Below are 20,936 nucleotides of genomic sequence, written 5' to 3'. Positions count from 1 at the left end.
ACACACTCAATGTTCTAAACATTTGCCAATAACACAAGAAAACATGCACTTTGGAACTACATAAAGCCAAAAATTCCAACTTTTGCATGAACTGGGCATGTACACAAATGAAGGACGCCCATTTGTGTTGTGAACTTGAAAAGAAAAAGTATGTGCCTGCATAATGTGTATGCATACACACTCCAGGATTTTATAGTGAACATTTTTTTTTTCCAAAGAGAAATGGATGTTGTGAACTTGAGAAGAAAAAGCCCTTTAATGCTGCCTTAAACCTTGTGTTCAAAAAATACAATGAAAACCGGATAATACATGCAAGCGGAGCGAAGGGATTCCCCAAAGGGAAGCCTGAGCGCGCGAGTCCAATCGTTTTAAAGATTTCTTCTGAGTCAGTAAAACGATGTAGCACCGAAGAGGACTTGAACGTTTTCGAAAGGCATTCCTTTCTTTTTGGCACAATAGAAGAGTTGTACATTCACTTGCACATGTCCTTGGTTGCATAGAGGGAGCAGAAACACTGCCTGGTGTCAAATATATAGCCAACTGTACACTCAACTTAAAGTCAATTTAAATTCTCTTGTACAAGAGAAACCAGACAATGATGGTGAGAGCACGAAAGACTTCCTTTGCTGGACTCCTCAACTTTCCTCACCTGAATCAATCTTCTGACGCTTTGTTTCTGGCCCCTCTTCAGCATCCACTACCTCAGTTTGATGGGAGGTCCCATTCATTTCTCCAACTCCAAGCGAAGGAAAGTGCTTACTAGTGATCTGGCGACCTGCTCTTGGCTTGGGTCCCCAACACTCCTCTGGATTAGGAACAAATCTAGGAACGCCTTTGGCCCTTGCCTTGCTCAGAGCAGAATTCACTTTTGAGAAATCAGCCTGAAAATCAAAATGCCAATTGAACCAAAAATGTATTAGTCCTCTCTCTCTCTCTCTCTCTCTCTCTCTCTCTCTCTCTCTCTCTCTCCTTCGCCACCCGCCCTTGCACAATCTGTTCGCTCTTTTCTCTCTCTGTTTGCCCCACATTCTGTTCGCTTCTCTCTCTGTTCGCCCGCCCCACATTCTGTTCGCTTCTCTCTCTTCGCCCCCTTTCACCACCCGCCCTTGCACAATCTGTTCGCTTCTCTCTCTTCGCCCCCTTTCACCACCCACCCTTGCACAATCTATTCGCTTCTCTCTCTCTGTTCGCCCCCTTTGCACACCCGCCGTTGCTCAGGTCCCCCAAGGCAGCAACATACCTATCTGCTGCTACCCCCACTTGCAGCTGGCCATCTATGGGGGCCACCAGCTGAGGAGCAAAATCAGTACTAGAAGGGAGACCCCTTCAGTCCAGCATGGACAGCTCGCCGGCAACAAGGACTAGAGGTGAGAAGGAGAGGAAATACAGCTCGATTTGGGCGAGCACACAGAAGATCGGCGACACCCATATCAAAACATGCCTGACCGCCATGAGACAAGTATGCAAAATGCAGGATACGGACATTGAGCACCTACAAAAGAAGCTCGGGGAGAACAAGGATAGTGATGACCTTAGGCATGAGTTGCGTGCCTCCATGCAAGAGGAGAAGGATAGGTGGAAGGCAGACATGCAGGCATGCATGGCAACTCAGCTAAGAAAGATGCAGGAGGAAATGGTCCAAATGTTGGACGCAAAAATCAGTCACCATACCTCACTAATGACGGAGCTGGAGGCCCAAGTCGCCACCCTTAGAGTGGAAAACGAGACCTCGAGGGCACGTACTCAATTCGAAGAAGGAGAGATTCAACTATCCCTCAATGATGAGCTGAATACACTCAGAGAGCAAATGAAGACCCTCCAGGAATAGAAGAAGGCAAACGAGGCAACCACATGGGCCGAGGCATGCATAAATTTACCTAGGCTTCGTACCTAGGCTGTGCATAAATTTACTACATTGGAAAACCCCAAACTGAATATCCGGGCATGTGTTGCATAAGTATATCAGGCAGCCCACTGCTTGGCTTTAAACAGTTATATCAAAAGGCTCTCCAACATCATACATGCTCAATTTAAGCCCTGGGTCCATCGGAGTAGAGATGGGATTACAATCTTGAAACCCAAACTTGTGCAACAGCTTTTGAATGTACTTTGATTGTTGTACATAAATCCCAACATCTGCCTACATAAATTGTATGCCTAAATAATAATGCAACAATCCCAAATCTGTCATCTCAAATGAGGTTTGCAATTCAGCTCTGAAGACTGAAATTTTCCCCTTATCATTCCCAGGTAGCAACATGTCATCCACATAAAGAATGAGCATAATCAAAGTGCCATAATCCTCTTTCACCTAGAGGGTGCTCTCTGTCAGACTATTGTGAAAGCCTTGGCTGGTCAAATGAATATGTATCTTTTCATCCATGATGGGTAGCCAATACAACAACACATCTAACTGTGGCCATACAAGAAGTAGGTGCAAAAGTCTCATCATAATCAATACCCTTTTTTTGAAGGTGCTGAGCTGAAGTGAGACAATGGAGCGGTCGAAGTTCTAGTGTGGCCAACTAACAAAGGGCGAAGAACAAGCTTGGACTAGAATGGCCAACATGTGAAGATGCTAGATGACGAACAGGCAGGCCAGCCAGAAGCGAAGGTGACGGCGACGACGGACAGTGCGCAGGCAGGTACCTGGAGGCCGAGCCGATCATGACAGGGATACCAGCAACAGGGACAGCGACGATGACCACGACGAATGAAGGTGACGGACAAAAGACACCCCAAAAAATTTGAAAATCTTCCACGTGCCACGTCAGGCATAAAGTGGACGAAGCTCCGCCCACTGTGGTGCGAGCGCTGCTTGAGGGCCAGGCGGAGGTGGTCCGGCCAAGATGGGAGGCAAAAATGGGCGGAAAGCGCCAGCCAGGGTGGGGGAGCAGATGGAGGTGTCAAGTTGGGCAGGGGACCTGTGCAAGTGGAAGTAGCTCTCATACCAATGTTGGCCCACGAGGGGAGTTGCAGCAACAAAGTTAGGATTTAGCACAGCAGCACACTCACAAGCAAGTACACAGTACACACAAGACAATGGTGAGAGATGCAAAGAATAGGATTGCATTGGAATATGTAGAGCTAGTAGGTCAACGCCATAATATCATAATACAACTAAACCAAATCTCCAAAGGGAAAACCCAAAAGGAAAAAGTTCCCTTGGTTAGCCCATGTTCACATGTGGCACTACTCATATCATATATGGTATTGATATCATATATCCCAATACCATACACTGGCACATCTGCCCGTAAACTGGTTGTGCCCCAACAGCTCCTTGCCAAGAGCCACCCTGCTACCTCGCGTTGATCTACTGCCTGGTCCGGCCCTACACCTGCTACTCTGTGCCATAGTAGTTAGGAAACGCGTTTCCTATAGGAAAGGAAACTTGGAAACGTTTCCGAAACGTTTCCTTGTAGTTAAGCGTTTTTTTCAAGCAAATGTTTTGACATTTTGTCCCAAATCTAACGTCGAAATCTGTGCGACTCTTTTGATAAAATTTTTTATGTGGTGTCATGTATGGTATTTTTTTTGTGGCATGGAATGATGGATGATTGGATCATGGATCATGGACAGTGGACCATGGTCTATGAATCATGATCATTTGACATTGATGATGGATGATTATGTGGTTTTTTGTTATTTGTGATTCAAAGACTTTAGGCCTCAAATTGATGTTTCCATGTATTCTATGCATTTAGTGTTATTTTTACATATTTTATACAGTATATATTTGAATTTTGTACATGCAAACACCTGTAGGTAGGAAACTTGTAGGAAACTTTGGGTTGGTTTTACGAAACCTGTTTGAAACTTTTAGGGAACCCGTTTCCAACAACCCCCTAACTACTATGCTCTGCGCAACCCTGTAGCCACCGCCCAACATTGGTTGTTGCCCCCTGCTCCACCCACTGCTCTGAAGCGTTCCCTACGCCAAAGGACTCGCCCAGGTACAAATTGAAGAAGCCCCAAATCAATTTTTGATTTGGGCATTTCCGCCTCCGCCGCCTAAGCAACATCCTCTCCATCGCCTAAGCAGCCTACTCTACCCGTTGCTGTCGGCGGCGCCACCATTGCAAAGCCCGATTTTCAGAGTGAATTTTTTTCCATTGTTTTTGCACATTTGTATTCCTCATCATTTTCCAAGTCTCCCAAACTGAAGAACTCCAGAATTTGAGCGTGTTTAGGCAATCAAAACCCTTCCGCAAATTTTCAGCTTTTCCAAAAACAGAGTTGAATTGAGCCCTGGGTTTGTGTGTTGGCTAGGACTTTAGTACTTGTACTTCATCTTTCATTAATCATTAATGTGAGTACATTTTCCAGCTTCATGTGGTCTCTATTGGAGTGTATGCCTGTTTGTTCACCTTGCAAGCTCCATTGCTCCCCAGATCCAAAATGAGGTAGTCTCCCTCTGAAAGCGGCCAGCCATGGAGGGAACAACCTTCCCCAACTATTCTCTTCACCTCTATTGAGGGCTTTGAGCATGTACATTTAGCCTCTAGCGGACTTTAACTAATGGAAGGATTAAAGGGGAATAGAAGTGTGGGATTGTACTATGCCTTGGAGCATTTGTATAAAAAGGAGAGTTCCCCACCTTTTTTTTTTCGAAACATCATCCTTCTGTTAGTTAACAAAGAATAGCCTCAAAGGCTAGATACAAACTTGCCTCCATGTGCGGAGAGAGGATCAAAGAACAAAATAAGGGGGGAGGATGCCATTCTCCTCTGGCCGACCACTCTATGAGGAGAAGGCTATCTCATACAAGGGGTGGGGGAGGGAATAACCACATAGGTGGTCTGTAGTGCCAAGTGGGCTCACTGCCACTATCTGCGAGAAAAGGACCAAATCGCCAGAGCCTCAGGAAGGCTTCCTGACGCTTTTGCATACGATCAGATGTCACCGAGAAGCTTCAGGAGTAGGGGTGCTCTATGTCCAGTCTGTCTAGGTCTCCTCCTCACTCTCAATTCCTCTGCTCTCTGTGCGGTCACCCCACGTGGTACATCAGCTGGCACTGGCATAGCTCTCTGGAAGAAATCTGTGAGCTGGGACTGTCTCCCACCCCTAGTGGGAGCGGGTGTCTGGAGGAGTCTCTCTCGAGAACTATGAAGCTCTAGTAGTAGTCTGCCAAGCTGTCCTTGGTCCGAGGCCTCCATCAACTGATGTAGTGAAGAGTGCTCCTCAAACAATCCTGCATATCTATCTCTGACCCCCTGGTGGGCTCTACATCTACATACAAAGTGATCCTCAGTCTCCACCTCCTCGCGGCACAATCTGCATATCCGCTCAATTCTGGGAACCCGTGCCGCTCTCCCAACCTCTATCTCTAGCTGATGTGATGAGACTCGTAGCTGTCCAATAGCAACGTGAGAGCTGTGTGGCATGTATACATCCATGTACCGCGGTCGATGTATAAACCCATCCCCTGAGATGCTCATAAAGTGATCTCTGTAATACAGCATCTTCAGTGGTAGTGGGCTCTCTGGTGCTGTCCATGTCTTCTGCATGTAGTGCTGCCATATGTCCTGTCTCATCACTCTGTTCCTCTCATTGAGAGAGAGGTAACCCCGTGGAGCAGACTGATCATACTGAAAAGGTGGCAACCGCTCAATGTCTATCCCATGATGTGAGAACCACTGTAGCATCTGTGCATACCAAGATCCAGTGTGTCCAGCATCGGCCAGCTGTCTGGATGCCTCAAAAGCTCGGCGGGATAATCTCTCCGTGGGCATCTCCCTCATCCTGTATATAAAGGAGATCGTTTGGAACAATGCCTCCAGTGCCATAGGTGGTGCAGCAAACTCAGCTCGAACAATGTCGTGCGGGACGGATGGTTTGCTACGTATCATCCTCGAGAGCATCAAGATCTGTGGTCTCTCCGACTGTACCCATGTGGAGGCTGCAAGATCTGGTGCCCAAACCGCTGCTGCATACATCAAGGCTGGTGTCACTAATGTATCAAAGAGCCACCCCTTCGTGCGGGGTTCCTGAAAATGTGCCTGATGACACTGACGCTCAAGGCCAGCAAGAGCTGCATACCCCCGGGTCACTCTGTCTCGGACTGCCTCAAGCGTCCAGCTGAGCTAGTAAATGTGATGCCAAGGTAAACATAAGAGCTCACCACCTCGACCCGCGCTCCTGCTAATGTGAGAGTAGTGTGGCTCCTGACTGCGGGTGAAGTGTGGAAGATCATAACCTTGGTTTTCCCAAGGTTCACTGTGAGCCCCTGCTGTGCGTAGAAGTCATCAAGAGCCACAAGGTGTCTTTGAAGCCCAACCTGCAAGTCGGAGCCTTGGGGGAGGGAGAGAGAGGGTGTGTATGAGAGAGGGAGAGAGAGTGTGTGTGTGAGAAAGAAAGCTGTATTAAACGTCTGCAAAAGGCCAAAATGACCTATGAGACCAAAATAGTCCATCCTCATCATCTGGATACATCATCAAGATTCAAGGGTACAAAGTCAAATGAAATGAACTAAAATGAACGGGTAGAGTATAGAGAGAGCTCCAAAAGTGGGTATAAAAAACATCATCATCCTAGTGTGTTTGAAGTTTGAACTTTGAACTTTGGGTCTTGAGAAAGGCTTAAGGGAGAGAGGGAGAGAATGAGGGAGAGTGAGTGTGTGTGAGAGGGGCTACCTTGGGCCCTTAAAGCCCGTGCCTAAAGACTCAAACCAGCAAAAAAAAAAAAAAAAAAAGTGGACGCCTTGATCAGGCAGTCGTACACCTCGAACGCCTCGAACTGTTAGAGGCGCACCTCGTAACAACTATGCCCCCAATTTTCCTCCTCATAAGCCATGACCACCTCAGCCTCAGTGACCCCAGCAATAGTACGCCAAGTAATAGAATGGGGAGGGGTCTTATCCACAGTGAAGATGCGGAGAATCCACTGCCAAACTTGTCGAGCCCTTAGGTAATCCCAAAGACAATGTCACTAAGACTTTTAAGGATGGCCACATCTCGAACATGCGGTTCGTCTACTGCCAATGGCCAACCATGTGCCAATCACCAAACACCGATGGGCCAGCAACCACAAAAAGAGGGTGATCTTCCAAAGTCGAAAACCGTCCCATAGCCTCTTCTAGAAATCTAAGAGAATGCATGGTGAGAGGCCCTAAGACTACTAGTGTCTTGCTGCTGCCGGGGTGCCCTCAACCTTGGGCATCTGGATACTACAGCCTAGTCGTGCGGTGTATGCAAAGAATGGGGTACCCAGAGTCTCCTCCTTGTCTGCAGGATCACACCAAGTCCACTCCCCTGGGTCCCACTAGTAGAGGCGCGTGATAAACCGGCTATCCCAAATCCACAAATGCTAGAGTCTCTCCCTAGGCACAATGGTTGGAGGTGGGTCTATGTGCGACTCATGTGCATGGAATCCGATCACCTCACCCTCTATAACGTGCATCCTTGAAGTCCTCCAAGAGAGACTTTGATCTTACTAATTTACCATGATGTCCAATCGAAAAAGGGACCAATGCCGAGTTGTCATCCGTGCCATGAATTTCCAGGAAAATATCATGCCAGGTAAATACTTCCAACCACTACGGGGGAAGAGGGTCTACGATCAGGGTCAGCCACTCTAGAGGAATGGCAAAGTCGATGTCAAGGCTGAGTCTATCTCTACCCCGGATCCCAATCAGGCCTCTCTCTTGAGCCACTGGGGGAAGTTGTCTGAATGCAAGCTAATCTCCAAGAGCCCTAGCAGGTCCCGTGATCAAAGCTCCCAAGATACATGAGGCCGAGCCACTAGCATGTGACCACTAGGTAAACGGATCCTCTTGAGTACGGATGGGGAGACCCAATTCTTGGAGCCCGGTCTCCTGACCTAAGAGAAAACTGCTCATGGCCTCAACAACAAATAGAAAGAGATAGGGTGCTAGAGGGCAGCTCCGCCGGACCGAGCAAGAGGGAAAATCTGTCACCTCTCGCTCCCTGAATAAGAACCTAACTGTGAGAGGCCGAGTAAAGTTCAGAAAAACCACAAATCCACTCCTCCGGACACATCATGCCCTCCAGTCAACTCTATCATAGGCTTTCTCGAAATCCACAAGGAGCACAATGAGATCCTCTTACTGCATCCTGGCCGAAGCTATCGCCTCTCAAAAGTGAAGAAGTCATCAGAATGCTCTATTCCTAAACAAAACCTGCCTGAGTATCATGAATCAAGTCGGGGAGGAACTCAGCTGTAAAGGGAGAGTTCCCCACTTACAAACGCAGTCAATAGAAATCGTGTTTCTTGTTTTATTATCTCTTTCTTTGTTAGCAATTCAATTCATCTACAAGGTGGACGACAAGGAAAACTATTTGTTTAGATGCCCACCTTGCTGTGAGATTCGAGGGAAATTCCCTTCTCTCTTCTAGACTGTGTCGGGCCCCTCTCACATGTCCTGTAGTATGAGGACCAAAGGTGTTTTGGCATGTATGTATTGGAGCTTCACCGTCACAAAGAGGTCATGCTGAGGCAACAATCCAAAAGACAGAGCCTCCCAGATGTCACACCCACCCATGCACTAAGGTGCAATGTGACACACTGGCTCATCATCAGTGCTATACCTATACAGAAATAGTACCTTTTTAGGAACATTTTTCGTACACCATGACCCCATTGTGAGCCCTAGTCCAGGAATATGTCACGCACAAGCTACATAGGTCATTCCAAGCCGTAGGTATCATTTAACCCACTTGGAGAACAATCAGTTCATTTAGGCCATCCTAGTTTAGGAGCATATAAAGCATTTAGAAACATTTATAGCAAAAGACATAAGCCTGTTTTATGGCCAGCCTTGGGGCTCATGGGAATCCCATGGGCCATCAAAAAGGGGCAAACCTAGGCCTTGGTGCCTTGTCGACAAGCTCATGGCAGCCCCAGATCTAGTCGGCCAGTATTGGCAGCATGGGACAGCCAATCGGGGATAATAAGCAGCAGTCGGCCAACAGTGTCGATAGGTGCATCGTGCGTGTGAAGGCAACTTGCATTAAATGACCATTTTCTGCGGTCGTGAGCTTTTACAGCAGGCCGACAGCAGCATAGATGCACCCACCAGCAGCAAATACCATATATAAGCAGGCCTCAGCCATTGTCTAAAACCATCTCATAGTTCATCGTCTTCAGCAGTTTTCTTACAGAAGTATGTGTGCCTAAAAACTCGTCTTTTTCATACATCATTCTCAGCCCAAACACCTAAGTGCTGCAGTCCCAAGGCAGGCTGAAGTAAGCTTCAGCATTCAGCATTCAGTAGTGCATCTCCCTTAGCAGATCTGGGTGCACATAAGGCTATCCGAAGTGGCTTCAAAGTTGTCTTCAATTACATCATCCTTGTGTTTGGCATTCTCCGTCAATCATTCTCAGTAAGTATTCTGCATTGTAATGCAGGAGTTCTCCAAAGTAATAAAGCAAATACTCCTGCTTGCGGGAGGGGGCCCTTAAGTGGGTAGATTGGAACCCAATCTGGTGTCGTCTCTGCATTCTCTCTCTTCAGCTCTATCTCCTATGAACAAAGATAAAAGTGGATTGCTTCATGGTCACTAATAAAGAAGGTCTTGCTACGTGTTACACGATGATACCAGTTGCATGTAACACCAGACCTCCATCATAGATTTCTTTGGGTTACAGCCATCGACTACAGAGGACCGCCGACCGGAGCAGCAGCAGGACTTTTGTTCAGTCTTCACATAGAACTTTTGTGACACACGTTAATCTCATAGACCCGTTGGGTCTTTTGTTGATGTTAATAAAATCTTTCTTTCTTTCTCCGTGTGCACACATGTGGGTGCGGGTGCGGGTGCGGGTCTCGCTCAAGATTTTCGTCTTTCTTTCTCCCATCTCCCAACCGTGCATTGCCCGCCGCCGTCCAAACACTGGGGGCAGCCAGACGTGAGCACCTAGCTTGACTCCAGCTGCACTATCTAGACTTTGCCACAACTCGTTACTCAACTCCAGCAGCCACTGCTGCGCCCATTTCTTCCTGTGCCACAAATCTAGCTCTTTGACTTCAGCTAGCAAACTCCAGCTCTCTGACTTACAGCTTGACCTCGGCACCCAGATTGACCAGCTCGCTCCAAGCTCGACCCTAGTTGACCACTCAGGAAAAAAAAACTGCCTGCCTAGAGCTACTCCTACCCATGAGGTCCAATGCGCTTGGTAGGCAAAGGATTCCTCATAGTAGTCATAATGGAGTCCAAGGTACTCTTTTATAGTCTACTCCTGGCTATTATTAGCACCCAGCACATATATTATGGATTTTGTTGTTTTTAGCCACTACTTTGTGCTTTTAAAGTGACCCCGTCATTGGTCTCATGGAGCATTTCGGACCCCAATGTATTATTAATAAACCTCTCCCTCCCTCCCTCTCCCAAAACCACAATCAAGACATGCATAGAGAGGTTCTCGCCTCATGGAGTTTCCATCCTTGTTGCTAGAAGCTCTCAAGCACCACACGTAGAACGTACTGAAGACCCAAAGCTCACCAAAAAAAACTATTCCTATGTGCCGCCACATCCAGACATACACTCCTCTTCGCAGACATAGGACCTTTTTCGATCTTACGCAATCCCTAAGTTTGATCCCACTCATGTCCGTAATTGGACGAGATCTGTAAGGATTGTATTGTTAATCCCTCATATTGTGTACTAATTACTACTTAAGTACTTAACTTAGAGAACAAGAGCCTTTAGGAGAACACTTGAGAGAAGATTGAATTGAATTGATTAAACTGAGTACAATAGGTCTCTTATATACGAGATGAAGAGACACATTTGAAGAGGCATGTCCTTTGACGAAAGGACATGACCATAGACGAAAGGATACAACTTTTAGGCAGCTTACTCTTTGCATCTACAACAGGAATCAGCAATGAAGAGAGGATCTGATACATACATACTCACAATCGTGACAAGATCGCTTTGGCATACCGTGCCACCGGCATCTGCTCAGCATACTTTACAGTTCCATCTTTACATTTAGATCATGCTTTGTTTTGAGTTATAGGAAACGCCCTAATTGTAAAGCTTTTGACATTTTCCCACTCTTAATGCACCTGGGCCTTGAGAAGAAACTGCATGGCTCTCTATGCCTCTGCTGCTGACCTCCTCAACGCAAATTCCCTATATGGTCTCACAATTTTATATTTGTACTTTCGTTCTCATGCTGAGGCCTCTTCTAAGGATCACTTCCTCAATTGAGGACGAGAAGTTCCCATCACCTATAGAATTTAGGGACTGCTGGCAATACCTCTAAAGCCCAACAAACATCGTGTCCTAGGTAACAATACCATGGAAATGCCAACAGCCTGAACTGAAAGTAGCAGCATGACATTTGTTGCCATGACTAACAGCCTTGGTCACTATAATAGCTCTAACTTGACTAACTAATGTTTACAGACCCCACCATCGTCCACATATGCAAGCCTGCTCAAAAGAGCTTAGTGTATGTCTGAGGGTGTATGAATGGAGCAAAAGAAACTACTAGTTGAATTTCTAACTAGCTGACAGAAAGCTCACATTAACTACTCGTGTCGAAATTTCTACTGATCAAATAAAAAAGGAACAATGAATGCAAACCTTCAGAACCGGCTCTTGACTAAGAATTATACTTCCAGGTGTCTCAGCTGGTCGCACCTTCACAGGATGATTCTTCACCTGGGAATTTTTTACCATGCAAAGTTGAGTTAGCACAGTACATATACATCTAAACTTCCATCAACAACAACACACAGCTGCCTCAGAAATCATACCCAGCAGCGCATTATGTCCCACACTACATCCATCGGTGCATTTGTCTTCAGACCCAATGGCAATGCGTGAGAACCAGATATCCTATAGCCAGCATTGACAACTGCATAGCGGAACAGGCTCGCAGAAGGAGATGTACATTTCAATGTTGCACACAACGAGTGCAAACTTAAATACAAAGGTACATCCAATAGTTCCTGTGTAGCAGAAAATATATGAAGTTAGAAATTTGACAGCTTGATTCAAGAAAAATACAAAGAGCCTGGATTATGAGAATGCCAGCTCTCCTTCCCTACCCTCCTACATAGAAAACCAAAGCAGATCATCATTCTAAAGAGATTAGTGTTGTCACATTTCTGTATTCATGCTTTTGAGATGCACTCTTGCTTACAAGAACTTAAATATGGGCTAGGCTATTCCCATATGCTATTTCCATATGTACTTAGAGAAGAGCACCTTGGAGAAGCTATTTACTAATTCCACTGAAAGCCTTAAGGCTGGACACAATGTCATATGCTCGAGAGGTAATATATAAGGTAGCTTTTCTGCCAACTCGGGCTATCCAGAAGCCACTGAGTGTGGTTGATGCCTTAATTGTGTAAATGGGTTCTTTAGAAAACAGCCACCCACTTTGTCATTATTGTTCCACCTAGCACAATGAACAGAAGAAGTATGAACTTATGCTCATCCAGCTGCCTATCTACCCTCATACATGCTAGTTCACTGCCTTCAACTGCAATGTGGTCACGTGCATCATCAATATCAAAGCATCATCTAACATCCTAATCCCAGTTGTTTGCATTATCAAACACGGCTCCTTGCCTCTACATCTTGCTCCATGTTTGGGCCATGAAGCCTTACTTCCCCATCTCCAATCCAATATGGAAATTCACTGCCTATCTACCCTCATACATGCTAGTTCACTGCCTTCAACTGCAATGTGGTCACATGTATCATCAATATCAAAGCATCATCTAACATCCTAATCCCAGTTGTTTGCATTATCAAACACGGCTCCTTGCCTCTACATCTTGCTCCATGTTTGGGCCATGAAGCCTAAATTCCCCATCTCCAATCCAATATGGAAATTCTTGTCACAATAATGATAGATATTGTGGTTGTGATAGTATCAAATTGTTAGTTAACTAAGCAGCAAAAGAACAAGTATGGGCATCAGTTTTGAATAGAACCAGCACAACACTGGAGCAGGCTTGGAAAACTATTTGAGTAGACACTCAAGGCCCAGCCAGGGCTGGACTATGTGAAAGGCAGCTTTTGACTCCATTAAACAGGTATCACTACTTTTCAGTCCCCAACAGCTCATCAGCAGGACGACATGTATTTCCTCAAGCACAGGAGTGATCATCAACTTGAAAATACAATACCAAAACACTCCCGAACATGAAACTATAAGCCTTAACGTACCTCAGAAATAGCTGTGAGAACACCATGCACTTTCTCAAATGCTGGGTACATTTCCCTAGCTGCATTTAAACCTCTTAGAATCAAAGATATCCAATCGGAATCATGAATAGGCTCAGTCCATATTGGCCCTCCCATATTGAAACGCTTCCCACAATGTTTGCAATCAGGAAGAATTGCTGGACCAGTACCAGGTAAATAGCGAGCATTGTCATTCTGTAAGAGGTAAACAATAACAGTATCATTCCACAAAGAAATAATAATCATAAGCCTCTCTCTCTCTCTCTCTCTCTCCGCCAGCTCGCCTGTGCTCAACCCTTTCCGCCAGCTCGCATCTGCCCGCCATTTTGCCCCTGGTCGGCCCCCTTCGCCTGTGCTTACCCCTTTCCGCCAGTTCGCCTGTGCCCCCCAGTTCGCATCTTTCCGCCAGTTCGCCTGTGCTCACCCCTTTCCGCCAGTTCGCCTGTGCCCCCCAGTTCGCATCTTTCCGCCAGTTCGCCTGTGCTCACCCCTTTCCGCCAGCTCGCATCTGCCCGCCATTTTGCCCCTGGTCGGGCCCCTTTCCACACCCACCCCTGCTCAGGCCCCCAAGGCAGCAACATAACTCTCTCTCTCTCTCCTCCCTGCCTGTGGGAAGGACTGCAGAGTGACCTGGAGGGATGGCCCCGAGTCTCCAAGAGAAACTCGAGGCCCTCGAGATGGCAATGAAGGCACTAATCAAGGAGAACAAGAAGACATCCGATTCCAACCTCAATGAGGTGGAAAACAAACTACATCGGCACATCATAGCTCTCGAAGCACGGGTCACGAACCTCGAACAAGAGAACACGGCACTCAAGGAGGAGGTGAGTGCATTGAAAGTGGAAATGGTAGCCATCAAGAATGCTGAGAAGGAAGAAGGGGAGATCAATGACAACACTCTCACGGCCATCAAAGAAGAGATCTCCAAGGAGATCACAAAGGACATGGAGGGAAAGCTCGAAGCCAAGCAGTCAGGATGGGTCGAGGTGGTGAAGAAGAACATCCGTAAAGAAGTGAGGGAGGAGACTCAAAGGGAAGAACACCAAATCATTCACACCACCATTGAGGAGGAGAAGATGAGGCATGCCCGCCGCCTCAACATTCGAGTCACAGGTATAGCCGAGACACCCGACTCCACTCCCGAGAAAGATGGACAGCTTCTATGCATGAAGCTCGGCTACAAGGAAGAGCACCCTCTCCCCTTCACCAAAGCATGGAGAGCCGGGAAAGACTCAACACACAAGCGAGCCCTCATCCTACAGTTTGCAGGAGAGACGGAGAGGATCACCTTCATGAGGAAGAGGGTTATACTACGAGGTTTAGAGGGAGCTCCTATTTTCTTGGATGATGATCTCATGAGGATGCAGCTTGAGCATAGGAGAACTTGCATGCCACGAGTCTTACACGCGAGGAGAGAAGGCAAGAAGGCCTTCTATCGAGATGGTCAGGTCATCATTGATGGCCGGCCCATGGATTAGCGGTTTGGGGCCTATGGGACACAGACCAGGCAACTGACAGAGATACACATGGCAGTATGGAACTGTAATGGTTCACTATGGGTGCAGCCTGGACGACTAGAGCATGTTATGGTGGGGAGAGACATCATACTTCTGACAGAGACACATCAGAGCCCTGAGAGAGGGCTACCTCGAGTAGAGGGATTCCAGTGGGAGTCAGCATACAGGAGGACCACACGCCAGGGTACCTCGAGAGGGTCGGGGGGAGTAGCAATCCTATTTAGACGGGAGCTACAGGGGAGACTGAGAGTGGTAGCACAGGATCCAGAGGCCAGATACATGTGGATCAGCTTACAGCTCTCACAGGACAGGGTTATATACATAGCTCTATGTTACTTTTCTCCATCAGGATCCTCCTATGTCATTACAGAGGACATGCCACAAGAGGAGAAGACAGGAGCCTCGCCATACACTTGTCTGTCAGAGGAGATTATGCATTATTCTACACTAGGGGAAGTGTTTCTTACGGGCGACTTCAATGCCCACACACAGAGCAGACAGTGTGAGGTGTACAACTATGATGACATGGAGATCCTCCACCCTGTGGATCCAGAGGAGATAGGGGCTAGTCAGGCATCAGAGGACACTGGACCAGACAGAGGACATTATGGGGACCACTTACTAGAGTTGGGAGCCAGGCATCGTCTCGTTATTTATAACGGGATGTTACAGTGGCCGGGATTAGGAGGGCTGACATGCTTCCCACATGGGGGTCATACACGGACCGGAGGCACGGTGGTATACTACATTATGGGGTCTGTGGAGGCATCACAGCTTGTCACCTCATTCTCCATTCCATCTCGTCCTATTGGAGCAGATCATACATACTTGGCATTTTCACTAGCCGGATCACCAGTATCACCAGTCCCCCACATATCGACGCCACACACTACCATATACTTCACACATGACATGGCAGACATATACACTGGCAGAGTAGAGGATGGACTCCTACTCATGGATCCCCTGGCACCTATGGATACCATTACAGCCCAGCTGGCATCACTCCTACACACGGCTACATTACAGAGCTTCCCACATCGTGTACACTCAGGAGAGCCTGCGAGACCTGGACTATGCCCCAGAACAGATGGTATGATGACGAGTGCAGAGCCCTATACTCACGGCTCCGCATACAGAGAGCCTTGGGAGCCATCACAGAGCAGGAGTCGAGGAGAGAGATGAGGAGACTTACTCGCCGCAAAAGGCGGGTCTTCGCAGAGATACAAGAGCTAGAGATCTTTCATTTCTTCATGAGTAGAGATAGCCCTGTCTCATGGCGGCACTTCAGAGAGCCCCGGACCCCGACACCTATTGCAGACCCACAGACATGGCACACATATGCAGAGGGTCTATACCACGCCCCACAGCAGCCACCTATACCTCAGCCACAAGAGCCTCGACCTACCACAGCTAGCTTCTTTACCCACTCGATGGTACAGGAAGCTATCCGCCGCCTACAGCATGGACGGGCCGCCGATCATATGGGCCTGCAGGGTGAGCATCTCATATATGCAGTAGATTCTTTAGCTCCTTTTCTTGCACACTTGTTTAACAGGGCACTAGCAGAGGGTTTGCCTGCGGAGTGGACGATGCACACCATTGTGCCGATTCACAAAACAGGGGATATGCTCGATCCGAGCAACTACAGGACGGTTATGGTTGGCCACGTGCTGGCGAAACTCTATGGTGCAGTGCTGGAGCAAGAGCTTAGCTTATATGCTGAGCGAGCAGGTTTACGCTCATCAGGGCAGGCAGGCTTTAAGAGAGCTTTCTCTACCACTGACCATGTATTCACTTTGAGATGTATGATTGATCAGGCCAGAGTGAGGAAGAGAAAGCTCTATTGCTGTTTTGTGGATTTCCGCAAGGCATTTGACACAGTACCACGAGAGAGGCTCTTTCAGCGCCTACAGTCTCTTGGCATTCCAGCAGATATGACATGGGGCATCTATGCATTATATGAGCAGGTTTTTGGGCGAGTCAGATGTCCAGGAGGCATGTCCGAGACTATTGCTAGCACCATTGGTGTGAAGCAAGGATGCCCACTTTCCCCCACGCTATTTGGGTTATACATTGATGAGGTGGCTGACTTCATTACACGGGGAGGCGGAGATGGAGTTGATTTAGCAGGTACCTCAGTACATATTATGCTCTATGCTGATGATATTGTATTAGTGTCTGAGTCTCCAGGTGGTCTACAGCAGCATCTACATGCACTCCATGATTTCTGCACACAGAGGGGTCTTACTGTGAACCTTGGGAAAACCAAGGTTATGGTCTTTCATACATCGAGACAGGGCAGGAGTCAGCTGACATTCACTCTCGCAGGATGCCAGGTGGAGGTGGTGACATCATACGTGTACCTAGGGGTTACCTTCTCTGCAGCAGCCACACGCTTCACCATGGGTTCAGCAGCCAGAGCTAGATTGACATGGGGATATGCAACATTGGCTATGCTAGAGAGACAGTGCCACCAGGCGCATTTTCAGGAGCCCCGGACGAAGGGATGGCTATTTGACACATTAGTCACACCGGCATTGATGTATGGAGCAGCGGTATGGGCGCTAGGCCTTGCTACCCATTGGTGGACACAGATAGAGAGACCATAGGCCCTCATGATGGCACGCATGATACGCAGCAAACCGTCAGTACCTCATGACATTATCCGAGCAGAGTTTGCTGCGCCTCCTATGATGGTAGAGGCCATATTTCAGACTATATGCTTGCTAGACAGATTCAGAGAGATGCCACAGGACAGATTGTCATACAGAGCTTTTGAGACATCTAGACAGCTGGCTGAGGCAGGAGACAGAGGATCATGGTATGCACAGGTCACACATTGGTTCTCACAGCATGGCCTAGACATGGATCATCTACCACCATTCCAGTATGACAGGAATGCACCACATATCCGTCTCTCTCATAGTGAGAGGAACAGAGTATTGAGACAGGATCTATGGGAGCTCTATACACGAGAGACATGGATATTGCCTACACAGCCTCTTCCACCGAAGATGCTATACTACAGAGATCACTTCATGAGTATCACTGATGATGGATTTATAGAGAGGCCTAGATACATGGAGGGCTTTTTACCACACGGCTCCCGAGTGGCTATTGGTCAGCTCAGAGTTTCATCACACAGATTGGAGATTGAGACTGGCAGAGCAGCACGGATCCCCCGAGAGGAGAGGGTATGCAGATTGTGCAGAGAGGAGGTGGAGAGTGAGGAGCATTATGTATGCAGATGCAGAGCATATACAGCCATCAGAGAGAGAAATCCCATTTTATTTAGAGAGCCACATTCCCTACGCCAGATCTTTGAGGCAGCAGACCAGCGCATACTGGGGAGATACATTCTAGACATACAGCGCCACAGAGAGACATTATTACAGGCTCAGACAGCTCCAGAGGGGGGGCGACAGACACAGATTACTACATTTTTTTCAAAGATCCATCCCCCTCCCGGTCCCTACACGGCAGGGAATTACTCTCCAGAGAGCAGAGACACTTAGAGCCCGCAGGAGACAGAGGACACCTGGCTTTCGGACACCACGCCTATACCAGAGAGAGATGACAAAGATCAGAGCTCAGTTTCACAGAGAGGGTGCGGAACGACTGGCTCGCTTCAGAGCACACCCAGGCATGTTCTTCAGGGAGCTGTGGACACCCCCTTCACTGATGTATACCATTTTATACCCCCAGTATGGTAGAGGATGGAGCTAGCTAGGTTGCATATCATGATTGTATACTCCATGCATATAGCTTTGCATTCTCCTAGTAGTAGAGCTCCATCCCCTGCACACCCAGATTCAGCTTTTTTTTTGTTCAGTACTTTTTCATTTTGTTGGGATGACAGAGGATACCCCATACAGGTACTCCAATTTGTCTCATAGGCCGAGTTCGGTCTTTTGGAAGACGTTAATAAAATCTCTCTCTCTCTCTCTCTCTCTCTCTCTCTCTCTCAATCTCTCTCTCTCTCTCAGACATTTGGATGCCTTACAGGACTTTTGCACTCAGCGGGACCTCACTGTTAACCTTAGTAAAACCAAGATAATAGTCTTCAATACCTCCTGCTCCTTTGCATCCAGATTGAGCTTCACATACAGAGCGGATCCTCTAGAGACTGTCTCATCCTATGTCTACCTTGGTGTCACTTTCAGTTGCCCACACTTCACCATGCTGCCCGCAGCACATGCCAAAGTGACACAGGGATATGAAGCCTTGAGCTTACTTGAGCGGCACTGCCTCCAGGCACATTTCCAAGAGCCCAGGACGAAGGATTAGCTTTTTGACACACCAGCCTTGATAGCAGCCTTCTGGGGGCCAGATTTATCCGATGAGGATTGGTAGTGTGTTGAGAGGCTCCAGGTCATGATGCTCTCCCTAAGATCCACAACAAACCACTCCAGATCCAGGCAGAGTTTGCTGCAGTCCCAATGGTAGTGGATGCACTCTTCCAGACAGTCACAAACCTCCATCGCATCAATCACATGGATTGCCACAAATACCCGAGGCTTGCTCTGGAGTCCTCGAGACAGCTAGCACTCAAGGGCCACCTCTCAAGATGACAGGAACCGGGTGATCAGATATGATTTATTGGGACTATACATACAGGATATAACTCTCTTTCCAAAGGATACAGGTTGTATGACCCAGAGCGGAACGAGGTCATTGTCAACAGAGACGATGTTTTGATGAGCATGTTCCAACTTCCACTGTTGATGAGCCGCCACTTCTTGGAGACCTAGATGAGTCTGATGATGATTTCCAGTCTATTGTTCCAGCTGGGGACAACCTCAGTCTCTTGTAGAGGTTGAGGCCGCAACTGGAGAGGAGCCCCCGCAGCAACAGGAGGCTTCACGTTCTATTCGAGTACACATGTGGTTGTTAGACACTCTTCGGGAGTCAGGTGTTACGGAGCTTCCCTCTGAGAGGACCACAGAGGACGGACCTCGAAGATCCCATAGAGTTTGTGACAAAAGTCACTCAGCGGAGCTCTTACAGGTAAACTATGCTTTGATGTCTCGTATCATGCGGGACAAAGAGCCCACTTCCGTGAAGGAAGCCCTTTCTCGGGATACTTGGAAGAAAGCCATGCAAGTGGAACTCGATGCCATAGAGAAGAATAAAACTTGGGAGTTGGTTTTGAGGCCGTCAAAATGCTCAGTCATTGGTGTCAAGTGGGTCTTTAAGACCAAGTACATGTCAGATGGGTCGATGGACAAAACAAGAACAAAGCCAGACTTGTGGCTAAGGGTTATGTTGAGCGCCCTAGCATCGATTATGAGGATACCTTCGCACCAACAGTGAGGATGACCACGATTCGGACCGTTCTTGCCCTTGCCTCTTCTCAGCGGTGGCCCCTATATCAGATGGATGTCAAATCCGTGTTCCTTAATGGTGACTTGCAGGAGGAGGTGTTTGTTGAGCAGCCTCCAGGCTTTGAGGTTCCAGCATCAAAGGGGATGGTTTACAGGTTGCGGAAGGCCTTGTATGGTCTTAAGCAGGCTCCCAGGACTTGGAATCAGAAGATTAATTGCTTCTTTCTACGGACTGGATTTCAGAGATCGGTTGCAGATGCTAACTAGTATCTCTTTCGGGAACACGGTTTGGTCACGTTGATCATCTTTATGTGGATGACCTCATTCTCACTGGCGGTCATGTGGAGCACATAGCAGTGACGAAGGCTGCCTTGTCAAAGGAGTTTAAGATGACCGACTTAGGCTCACTCCACTTCTTCTTGAGATTGGAGATCTCACAGACCCAAAGGGGGTTCTTTGTCTCTCAACAACGGTATGTTCATGAGTTGCTTGAGGCTTTTGGGATGGAGAACGGCAAGCCTATCACGTCACCGATGGACCCGAACACGAAGCTTACAGTGTGATCCTTGTGAGCCAGTTGATGCCTCTCTGTATCGGAAGCTGGTTGGTTCATTGATCTGGTTGCTGAACACCAGATTGGACTTCAGCTTTCCTGTGGGGCTGTTGAGCTCGTTCATGCGGACGCTTTGAAGTCTCATTGGGATGCAAGATTGGAGATCTTGCGGTATCTGCAGGGTATGAAGGATCTTGGACTCTTCTATGACACTGGAGGGGAAACGAAGGGACCGAGTCCCACTCTAGGGCTAGAGTGACTTAGATCTTGCGGTATCTGCAGGGTACGAAGGATCTTGGACTCTTCTATGACACCGGAGGGGAAACGAAGGATCGAGTCCGACTCTAGGGCTGGAGTGACTTAGATTGGG

The 20,936-nt window shown here is 47.7% G+C and overlaps 1 protein-coding gene across 2 annotated transcripts in view; it reads right to left on the bottom strand.

Moving 5' to 3' along the window:
• Window positions 1–237: 237 nt before the first annotated feature.
• LOC147608576 (tRNA (guanine(26)-N(2))-dimethyltransferase 2-like) overlaps window positions 238–20,936 on the bottom strand; it is a 135,052-nt gene continuing 114,353 nt past the window's right edge. For both annotated transcript variants that reach the window (XM_086789499.1, XM_086789500.1), the window contains 5 exons: window positions 13,152–13,364; window positions 11,729–11,923; window positions 11,556–11,633; window positions 650–881; window positions 238–540 (listed from right to left, as the gene is read on the bottom strand). In XM_086789499.1, coding sequence (XP_086645625.1) covers window positions 473–540; window positions 650–881; window positions 11,556–11,633; window positions 11,729–11,923; window positions 13,152–13,364 — 786 coding nt within the window. In that variant the 3' untranslated portion in view covers window positions 238–472. The remainder of the gene's footprint in view (window positions 541–649; window positions 882–11,555; window positions 11,634–11,728; window positions 11,924–13,151; window positions 13,365–20,936) is intronic.

This window comes from Cibotium barometz, chromosome 53 (genome assembly GCF_041138505.1).
Source record: "Cibotium barometz isolate CiBa-2024 chromosome 53, ASM4113850v1, whole genome shotgun sequence".
NCBI classification, from domain to species: domain Eukaryota; kingdom Viridiplantae; phylum Streptophyta; class Polypodiopsida; order Cyatheales; family Cibotiaceae; genus Cibotium; species Cibotium barometz.
This window is presented reverse-complemented; position numbering and strand designations above follow the sequence as displayed.